Here is an 11603-nt window from a genome sequence, read left to right on the forward strand (position 1 = left end):
CAAACAAACCGCTCCAGAGTTCGTTTGAAAGCGTACCGAGACCACCTCTTCAAGGAGGTCTCGGTACGCTTGTTTGGTCCGCTTTTGGTGCGCACCCGAGTGCGATTGCTGCTTTCAGACCTGACCAAACGAACCGCACCAAAGAGGGAAACGAACTCTAGTACGATTCAACCGAACTAAATGAGGCAGGTGTGAAAGCACCCTAAGTGCATGCACTGAGACGAGAGAGGTATGTATCAACTCGTTTAAGTTAAGGGAATAACATAGTTTAATATGAAAAGGCAGTGAAGTATCCCTTTAATAGAACGGAAGGTCCTTGTATGGGCCGTACGGGCTCTTCTCCCGGTAGGGTGCGTGCGCGCGTGACGAAAGTGAGAGAGGAAATGCACTGCCGTAAACACTGTCTTAGGTGCAGATCCAGTCGTCCATGAACACTAATGTCGGTTATAGTCCGTGCCGCGCTCCACTTCATTCCTCCACTTTTACATTAAGCGACTTCAACGCTTCAGCACAGCATTCCGGGAAGGCAGCGCTGCATTTGAACCGATTTGAACACAGAAATGCTTCAGTCGCATCGCAAAGTGGATCTCCACACTCCAAGAAGTGTGTTTTTTACGGAGCCGTCCCAGCGATAAAGGTTCGGTCCTGCTTTGGAAGCAGCCGGTGAGTAAAACTGCTTCAAATGTCTGTGCTGTTGCTTATCGTCGCGTATGTAAACATCAGTAAACGACACGATCGCGTGCTTCGTCATTTAAATGCACTAACGGACTTCATTGCTGTTCTATGTAACTTATAACGTTACACTAGTCTGATGTGCAAAACCGTTTTGCTTGCTACTAAGGTTTGGTGCATACAATGTCCATAAACCGAATCATGTCCTCATAAACTGAGAGTAAAGACACAAATGTTGACAGGCCACTAAATACAGTACATACCACAGAGACAGACGTCCTGCTGTTGCTGTTTCTATTTCAGCCTCCGAATTAGATTCTGGATCATATCTATTAGCTGAGATCGATAGCAAGGGTTCCTCCACGCTTGAGGACGTCGCTTTGCGCATTCGTCATTCTTTAGCTCCGCCCACACGATACGTCTCAGGCGCTCGGTTTTTTCCGGAAAGACTCGGTACAGCCCATATTTCTTTTACAAATATAATAAAACGAAAGACTTTTCGGAGATATGAAGGATGCAATAATACTCTATAGGTACTCAAGATTGACATGAGATTGACTGAAACTGAGTGTTTCTGTGTGTCCATGTCCTGGTAAACCCTACATTATGGGGACAAAATGCAATCCAAAATCTTGTCATTGTGTTTTTTTGTAACAATGAGGAAAACAGCTTATAAATCATGCCAAGTTATGTTTTTTGAAAATATAAAAAAGCATTAAGTTCTGTGTGCTGGGTAGGGTTAGTTTGTACAGTATATTAAAAAAAACTATTTTCAGTTCAGAGTTACTCATAGTTAATAGAATGTCTAAAGTTGACAATCAAAAAGTGTAAACCAAAGCCCTTTGAATTTAAGGAGGAAGGGCATAAAGTAAAGCAAGCTTATTTGAAGTAAGCTCCTCCTCAGCTGTTCTTCACAGTCCACGAACACACAGACACACCATAAGAAGATCAGACATCCACCTCAACAACTCACATCATTTCAGGTAAAATATTTGATGCATCAGTTAACATCTATAAAAAATTTTTTTTTTAATGTTTATATTAATATACACACTTTGATATACATCAATAATAACTAATTACCTTTTGACTTTTCACACCAGTGATAGTTTTAGTATTTTATATTGTCATAATTATAAACAAATGTATCGTAACCATTCAAATTATTGTGATATGAGTATATATATTATAGTGACAACTTTTTTATCTGTGCTGTAAATACTGTATTGTACATGAAATTCAAAAAACAACCTTAACCGAGAACTGATTTTGAATGTTTAATTACAGGTGAAAATTTATAATGGAAACCAGCAAGGTCATCTCAACAGACAAATCTACAGTTGTCATCCAAGTAAATCCACAGGTGGCACAAAATGCTGTTATTGATACTGATGGACATCAGGTCAGAGGAGCATATCGCAATACGGCTCTCACTGAATTTTTTAAGGCACAACCGAAGGCATTGGGGGTAATGCATTTAATGATGACTTATAATTATGTATGATTTGGGGAATATTTTTAGTATCTCATTTTTCCCCCCTCAATTTGTAGTTGTTGTCATATGTTCTCAAGTTAATAGATTTGTGCAGGTCTGATTGCCTTTAGACTCACACTGTAAAAAATTATTTAGAAAAAAAGTTACCTTGTTGCCTTAAAATTTTGAGTTCATTGAAATTAAAATTTTGAGTAAATACAATGAACATTTTTTGAGATTCGACAACCTTTATTAAAATATTATTAAACGATTTTGTAAGCATATTGGGTAATTATGCGTGTGTTATTTCTGATGACGCAGTGAAACATGCCAAATAGTGCTATTTTCATGATTTATCAAATTTTTTATGTGGTTCAGATACAAAAATATTTTGAGTTTCTATTTATTAAACTAATTTCCTTCATTGTATCAACTCAAATTTTTAATTTCAATAACCTCAAAATTTTAAGGCAACCAGGTTACTTACTTTTTTAAGTTAAACCAACAAAAACCACCACAAATTTTTTACAGTGCAAGAGTGCATGAACACTAACCCCACATTCACACGGGGCGTAGGCGTTAACGCTTGACGGAGAGTGTGGCTGAAGTTTGGTGCTGACGCGATCATCATAGTGACAACCAATCACATTAACTTACTTGCCGCTTGGACCACAACACAACACAAAAAAAGCGCCTTTTTATGACAGCTAGTCTGTGAGACGAAATGGATGCCGATTTGTTTGTTTGTGCGAATGCGATTGCCCGTGTAGTTGTTGTCAGTGCACTGCACAGGTGCTCGAAGCTGTTGAGTACATTAAATCCTGAAAAAGTGCCGACAGCGGGGAGAATATCACGTTCTGGTCCGGGAGCTGTGTCTGGATGGTTCACTGTTTGAGTAGTAATGAACGCAATTGGCTAGCGTCTGCTGTAGGATATTTGCATACGGCGATCTGATTGGATGACGCCTGCGCTGGCGCTTGAAAAGTTGAGAAATCTTCAACTTCTGCCGCTTGCAACGCGAGTGAAGTGTCGCGACGGAACCCAAAATTCAGTTCGGCAACAGATGATGTCACCCATTCAAAGTAAATGGGAAGCGTTGAATGCCTACGCCCCGTGTGAATGCGGCGTAATAGGTTCTTTGTGTGTGCGTATTTCCAAACATGAATGATATGTAAAAAATATAAACACTTAAAGCATATCTGCTCTCTCTAGACAGTCCAAATAATGATTGGAGTGGTGTGTTTCTTATTTGGTATCATACGCACCAACATTCTCGACCATATCCCAGCTATTGAAATCAGTGGCATAAACTTCTGGGGATCCCTTATTGTAAGTTTCATTTAACTGTGTTTTTATTTTTTATAATTACATCTGATTTTAATTACCAGAATGAACGTTGAAATGTCCTGTGTTTCTCTCTCAGTACATCAGTGCTGGATCTCTCTCTGTTGCTGCACGGAATAAACTTCACCCGTGTGTGGTACGTTACGTACATATAATTTGCTTAAATCTGTGGGATAACTCTTCCTTTGTCAGTAATAGTGTATGTATATATTGTTTCTAATGCACATACATTATAATACACATTACTCAAGAAATTGTTGTGAAATTTACAAGCTCAAAATGTTAGTATAATTAAAAATATTATATATATATATATATATATATATATATATATATATATATATATATATATAAACTGGACCACCAGTTAGACGCATGCTCAACTGACCTTTCCTAACTCATCTGATATTCAACAGTTATATGTTTCTTGCAAGCACAAAGCCCTTTCAGTCTGTTATTTGAGTAAAGACTGCATGCAGTGGGGCACAATGGGGCAATTGGGTAAAATGGCAACATGAAACTACAACAGCAACAACAAAAACAACCACGCTCTTGAATCTTTTATATTGGCTTGTTTTAAAAGTTTTTTTTTTTTTTTCCACAAAATATGTTTTTACAATATTCTTTAAAAAACTTTTTTTTAGATCATCATACATTTTGGGGCCAGCTAAAAAAAAATAAAAAAACTTTCTGTAACCTCAATATTTTCCATGGTAAAGTAAACTTTACCGCATGGTCTGAAGATTCGGGACCAAATCTGCACAAGATAGTCTGCACCAAGTAGTTATCTTGGGACCAGAGTTGCACAGTAGAGAGCAGGAAGTAGAGGCTTGTTATCAAAAACCTTCCACACTCTCGCAGATGTAGAACAATTCATTATGTCTGTGTGAAAAAAAAAGTTATGGAAATGTTGAAATTAAAGCTAAAGCTCTAATCTTCTCCCGAAATCCAGAAAAAAGTGTTGGTGCCTCAGTGACAATTTCACTTTGTCTTTTTTGACAGATCTCAGCTGTCAATCATTAGGTCACACCCCTGTTTTTATAGCATCATATAACTAACTAAAACAAAACATATTTAAAAAATGAACACTTAAACTTACATCAGCGTGATAAACACTGCCTCAAATGACAGAAACAAACTTTGGGAAAACAGTTATTTGAAGGGTAATTTGATTGTTTTGTTTGGCCTGCATCCATTAGAATACACAGAGGGGCAAGGGTCATGAGCTATACTGGGACCAAACAGCTAGGGGCGATCGAGACATGAAGGCTTCAGTTTTTTACACGAGTGCTGCAGGCTTGCTCTGAAACTGAGTTTTACAAGTAGTATTACTGTCACTTTTCATATGTTATTTTTCCTTTCTGTAGGTGAAAGCTTCTCTTGGAATGAACGTCATCAGTGCCATAACTGCAGGGATAGCCATTGTTCTGATGTCCTTTGAGATTTCTGGCTCAGTTTATTATGGATGCTACTATGACTACAATAACTACAGTCGTGAATACAACAGTCATTACAGTAATACCAGGGAAATGTGTCTTAAATTTAAGGTACTAAATGTACAATGTGCATTTTTACATGCATGTGTGCATAATAATTTTTTGTATTTATTATTATTGCTGTTTTATTAACTTAGGCCCCGTCCACACGGAGACGCGTTTAGCTGTATACGTATACATTTCGTACCGTATCAGCGTTTCGTCCACACGGATCCGGCGTTTTGGAAGCATGAATCCAATATTTTCTGAAACCGGGTCCCAGAGTGGATAAATCTGAAAACGACAATCTTACATTTTCATGTGTACAGCCAATCCGTATATATTGCGAAATTATGTCATCACACTATGTCTAGCACGGTGAAAGAGTTAAAGGGCTACAACCACCGGCACTGGACATGCGCACATCAATATCGCGTTGTTAGGTGTTGACAGTTTTGACCCATAGACCAGATATGCGAAATGAAGACCAGGAGTCAGGATGTTCAATCATCGGAGATAATTTTACTGAAGAATAGTTTGCAGTTTCATCGGTAGAGTCAGCTTCAGAGTCTCTCAGGGTGGTGTCAGGCCAGACTCTACTCTACACAAAATTACCACACCAGTTATACCAATTTCAAGGGCATGATTTACATCATTACAAACACGTGGAATATTACTGATTGGCATAAAGTCTAAACAATGTATCACGCGAGAATAGATAGATGATGTTGTTGTTGTTAATCAGGATGTATACATCAGACAATCCCAAGATTGGGGTAGTGTTGACATCAGGGGAGTCCTAGAAAGACGGCAAGAGGTCTAGGGTGTGAGAAAAGCAGTCCAATCCAGTCGGAAGACCTGCACAGAACATTTAACACACACACACAAGACTCTAGGGCACATCTCTCCTCCAAGGTTAGTGCGTCCTGTGAGCTTATCAACAGAACAAGATATCAACACCACATGACAAACACATCTCCAGAAAGAAAAATATGACTAATATCATCTACCTGATGGCGGGCGGCAGTGGCTCAGTGGTTCATGTAGGTTGTCTACAAACCAGAAGGTTGGTGGTTCAATCGAAGTCGAAGTGTCCATGAGCAAGACACCTAACCCCAGCTGCTCCCGACGAGCTGGATGGCGCCTTACATGGCTGACATCGCCGTCGGTGTATGAATGGGTGAATGTGAGGCAAAAATGTAAAGCACTTTGGATAAAAGCGCTATATAAATGCAGTCCATTTACCATCTACCTCATTCTATAAAGAAATATAAAGACAATATATAAAGACTTCTATCAATGGGAAAAAAAATCACACTATATAAATGGGAAGAAATCACAATTGGGAGACAAATCCGGAAGGATTCACCTCTTGGAAGTTCTAATTTTCTCTCCAAGGCCCTGTTGGTCAGGACCCAGAGATAGAGGTCAGGCTATCTATGTCAGGGCACATAGATAGGGGTCAGACTGTCTTTGTCAGACCGTCTCTGGAAAGCAAATTAGACACCATACAGCAGACATAGAGTCAAAATCATATTAAATAATAGTTCAATGTTTTAATTATCACAAAATTGATTGTCAATAATTCATTATTTTGAAAGGATAACAGATTATTTAATTCATGAGGTTATTAAAAATCATTCAAAAGGATAAGATGCATATGATGAAGAGGCAAGGGTGTCGGCCCACTCCCCCCTTCAGCGTCATTGAATTACCATAGGTGTAGGAGTTAATAAAACACATCTGTTAAGTAGCAAATGTATCATGAGATTCGGCCTCACCACCTACCAATGCTATACCCCTTCTAGCTACAACACTTCTTCTCTGTTTTTAGTGTATTTCTGTGGCAGAATTACAGCGCCACATACTGGCCTGGCATGTATACTACATTGTTTTGAGTCGTTTTCATTGCTCTCGTGTGTACGCAGATATTTCTTGAAACAAGGAGGAAAAAAAAGATTGGATTGGAAAAGCTCTTGCTTCGTGTGGATGGGGCCTTAGTTCACCCAAAAATTACAATTGTGTCAAAATTAAAAAATTACTACTATTACTACTATTAATTACTACTAGAGGTCGACCGATTCATCGTATTTGCTGATTAATCGGCACCGATAGCTGATTGGTGGAACAATCGGTTATCGGCAAAAATCAATACCGATAGTTTTTCCGTTTTGCGTCCATTGCGGGAGCGGCTGAAAAGGCTGCTGTCATAAACACAGTAGCCCACGAGAGCTCTGAGAAGGGTCTGTTGGCATTATATAGCGCGAGAGCGGCCTCTAGAGGCCAAATTAAAAACTATCACTGATTGTTTACATTACCACTTGAGGACACGTGAGGCTGCGCGCTTCAAAGCTCTCACGCTGCACAGAGCGCGCTGACACACATCTGATGCGTGTTTAAAACACCAACAGAGAAACGGTATGAATACAGAACCCTTCAGTACATGTTGCCAAATCATTATAAAGTAATTGATTTGTTGACTAGATGCTTTAGCAGGGGAAGAACATGTACTTTGTCGTCGAGGCTGACAGGACGCTAATATTAGCAGCAACGGTTACCTCAGGAATTAAAACGATGTAACTGAGAAACTTTTTTTGATGTGAGAAACTGTATCATGCATCCAACAGAAACGCATTAGACGTCAAAACATATGTTGTTATTTTGATAAGAAAACCGTTGTGTTCTAAAAAAGCTAACTTAATTGTTTGGATTTATATAATAACACTTAATATAATACAGTAATATTCAATTTGTAACATTAAGTAAGGTTAATAAGTGTTGTAGAAGAAGTATTCATAGTTAGTTTTATCTGTTAACCTTTTTTATGCACAATGAACTAACATGAATGATTAAGGTAGAATTGTATTGATCGAATATCAATACATGCTGTAAAATGTACATTACATAATGCATTTAGTTCATGTAAGCTAAATAAGTACATCATTGTTAACAAATGGGATTTGCAGTCTGTTACCTGACATTTACACACGGTTCTAGGTTATAGCTTAAGAAACATTTATTTGTAATATTTTAATGTTTTAGTAGAATTTTTTTTCTGTTAGAACTCATTTTCATATTTTCATATTTACATATGAAATTTAACACATTTTCATGGTTCAGTCCTTTTTTCATTTCTTGTAATAAAGTTCAGGACTGCTTTTTTACCTGTTATTTTATGTATTATTATTATATTTTAATCTAGTATCTTTTTAAAATCTATCGGTCGATTAATCGGTTATCGGCAATCGAGGTCCAACCTAGCTATCGGTATAGGTAAAATTTACTATCGGTCGACCTCTAATTACTACTTGTAAAGACTGTGATGGTTGCTCTTTTTAACCCTTAAATGCATGACTGTTTCGGCAAACATTCTTACATATTGGGGTCGTTAGCGACCCGGATCTATATTTAACATGGATAGACCTCTACCTGTCGCGATAATATATAGAACTCCTTGCTACCTTGTGGAATAAAGGTGAATTGCGCCGTATTTTGTCATTATAGATTAATTTATCATTGTGCAAAAAATATATACGCACAATCCTACACACTTAGGGTTGTTAGCGACCCTATACAATTTTGACAAAAAACTTGTGAAAAAACTGGCATTCAATTATAATTCTATTATTTTTTTCTTGTTATATTGTTTAAAATGGATTGATTGAGGAATAATAAGAATGTTGATGTCTAACTTTAAAAAATGAATGAGGAGCAGGGTAGTGAATGACGTCTCGGGTAACGACCCGAGGTATGCGTTTAAGGGTTAATACAATTATAACCAGACACTGCTGATTTCATTCTTCAAAATAATAAAAAAGACACAATATAAGTATCATAAAAATTTGATTTTGATGCCATGGTTCAAGTGTTGAAAAGCAATTTGATACCCAAGTATTAATGCAATATAATATTTAGAAACTCACTCAATATAATTGATGGGATATTATTTGTGAAAATACTTACACGTGATCATGTTGTATATTTTTTTAGGGATATGATCTTGGGATCAGTGGAATTTTGCTGGTGTTCTCCGTCCTTCAGTTCATCATCTCCATCTGTATTTCAGGATTTGCCTGCAAAGCCACATCCAGCACCGACTTTACAGTGGTCAATGTGGCATTAAACTAGGTAAATGATTTACAACATGATTTATCATGAACGGCATCCTTTTTTCTACTGGTAAATTGTGTGACAGTGGGCTTTTCACTCCATTGTCTATCAAACATATTAAATAAAACAAATAAAGTCACAAAGTCTTATGTGTGTGGATCTTGTTAGTCTCTTGTGGACTAACATATCTTCTTGTCTGTTACTTCTAGGGTGAACACCCGTCCCACTGTGTACCGCACAGCATTTTCACCCTGTCCTGCACATCGGATATTTAGAAAATGTCCTGCATTTTCATCAGTCTATTGCTTTTTAATTATCATATTAAGAAAACGTGCATGCGTTATTTTGCCTTTTTAAGAAACTTGTTTTTTCTTTGCGGTGTAGTTTTTCCATCTATATTTAACAGCGCTTCTTTTGAAGTAACATCCCGCCTTACACAAATACAACAGCTGTTTTTTTAAATCCTATCCAATGGTTGAAAAAAAAAGGAGTAAATACGATCACTAGTAGGTTGTGGCGGCTGTCAAAATAAATGTGGAGCTGCGATTTCATTCCATGTGTTGTGTCAAAAAACATTTAAATGACATGTAAAATAAAGACACATTATGATATATTGTGATGTAATGGTGTTTTCTGGAAGGGACTAAATAACTACATATTTTTATCAGCTGAAAGGCAGAATACAAATGTTATTATTAAGTTAGATAGACATTATATAACAGTTTCAGTTTATTGTGTCGGTAACATGTCCCACACAAACTTAGGCCCCGTCCACACGAAGCCAGCGCTTTCCCAATCCGATCTTTTTTTTCCCTCATTTCAAGAAATATCTGCGTCCACACGATTACCGAAACTGACTAAAAACGATGTAGTTTGCATGCCAGGCCAGTGTGTGGCGCTGTAATTCTGCCACAGAAATACACTAAAAACGGAGAAGAAAATGGAGAAAAAGAGTTGTGGCTAGCAGGGGTTAGCCACAACTCTTTTTCTCCATTTTTTAGCAGTGGTCTGAGGTGAGGCAAAATCTCACAATAAAATAACAATAAATACATTTTCTACTTAATAGATGTTTTATTAACGCCTACACCTACCCCAACCCTAAACATACCCTTACAATAATGCAGATACGTTAATTAAATGACGCGATATTGATGTGCGCATGCACAGTGCCCGTAGTTGTATCCCGTAACTCTTTCACCGTGCTGGACGTAGTGTAATGACATCACCGTTTCAGAAAATATACAGATTCGCTGTACACACGAAAACGGAAGATGATCGTTTTCAGATTTATCCACTTTGGGACCCGGTTCCAGAAAATATCGGATTCATGCTTCTAAAACGCCGGATCCGTGTGGACGAAACGCTGATACGGTACAAAATGTATACGTATACAGCTAAACGCGTCTCCGTGTGGACGGGGCCTTAGTAATCGTCCCATGTTTGGTTTGTTTGATGGTGGTTACCCTAGTTACTTCCCAGGGATAATGAATGAGGAGATCCTACCGTCTAAACGTTGCATGGAGTGGATATCTCTTATTTTTTCTTCTAAGCAAACTTTTTAGTTTATAATTATTTTTCAATCTTTGTTACAGGAACTGAACAGGAAAAAAAGAGGATTGTGTACATCAAATTACTGGTGTAATGTTTGTTGACACAAAGACACTTGTGTTTCTGGTAACTTTTTTTTTACCTAAAAAAAATATGATAGACATACATTTTAAATTTAATTAAACACAATTCAATTAAATAATTCTATTAAAAGTTAAAACCAGGGTTCATTTTAAAGGACAATTTGCTGTCTCTGTGCATGACAAGAAAAAGCATCACTGGTAAATGCTTGTGGTTAATTCATCCTATATCTGGTTTCAGTATCTGCAAAACCACCTGCAACCAGTGACCAATGTTTCACACACACACACAAAAAAAAAACTTTTTGGTAGTGGTGCTGAGACAACCATAACCATAGGATGGCAGACGATTATATAACTATGCTATACTTATCTACAGTGTGCTTACGTAGTTTCAACCTAAAACCTCAAAAGTATCACATAACTGCAGTCTGATCATGTCAAATGATAAGAATCTCTGCACAGTCCTGTCTTCAAGAGCAAACAACTAGCATACAGGAAAGAAAATATAAAGTATCCACACTAGTAAACAGTCTGGTACCTCACTGGTGTAAAACTATAACATTTTGCTGTAGTTACCTATATACACCAATCAGGCATAACATTATGAACATCTTCCTAATAATTTGTTGGTCCTCCTTTTGCTGCCAAAATAGCCCTGACCTGACATCTGGCACCAATATGTTAGTAACAGATCCTTTAAATCCTGTAAGTTGCAAGGTGGGGCCTCAAGTGATCTGACTTTTTTGTTCAGCACATCCCACAGATGCTCGACTGGATTGAGATCTGGGGAATTTCGAGGCCAAGTCAACAGCTCAAACACATTGTTGTGCTCCTTAAACCATTCCTGAACCATTTTTGCTTTGTGGCAGGGTACATTATCCTGCTGAAAAGAAGCCA

At 37.6% G+C, this 11603-nt stretch overlaps 1 protein-coding gene across 1 annotated transcript; it reads left to right on the forward strand.

Annotated features, from left to right (window-relative positions):
* The first annotated feature begins 1347 nt into the window (after nt 1–1347).
* Nucleotides 1348–9748, forward strand: LOC137049716 (membrane-spanning 4-domains subfamily A member 4A-like). Its single transcript, XM_067428341.1, has 7 exons — nt 1348–1655; nt 1960–2140; nt 3359–3475; nt 3570–3626; nt 4858–5037; nt 8956–9093; nt 9285–9748. Exons 2-6 carry the CDS (start codon nt 1973–1975, stop codon nt 9091–9093), a joined length of 660 nt encoding a protein of 219 aa, XP_067284442.1. The 5' UTR covers nt 1348–1655; nt 1960–1972; the 3' UTR covers nt 9285–9748.
* Nucleotides 9749–11603: the final 1855 nt, after the last annotated feature.

This window comes from Pseudorasbora parva, chromosome 20, assembly GCF_024679245.1.
Source record: "Pseudorasbora parva isolate DD20220531a chromosome 20, ASM2467924v1, whole genome shotgun sequence".
Classification (NCBI taxonomy): domain Eukaryota; kingdom Metazoa; phylum Chordata; class Actinopteri; order Cypriniformes; family Gobionidae; genus Pseudorasbora; species Pseudorasbora parva.

Excerpts from the sequence above, each read along its gene's own strand:
- LOC137049716 (XM_067428341.1), top strand. The coding sequence starts at position 1,973 with ATGGAAACCAGCAAGGTCATCTCAACAGACAAATCTACAGTTGTCATC. Across the intron at positions 3,476-3,569 it reads ACTTCTGGGGATCCCTTATT|TACATCAGTGCTGGATCTCT; the intron begins GTAAGTTTCATT and ends TTTCTCTCTCAG. Across the intron at positions 3,627-4,857 it reads ATAAACTTCACCCGTGTGTG|GTGAAAGCTTCTCTTGGAAT; the intron begins GTACGTTACGTA and ends TCCTTTCTGTAG.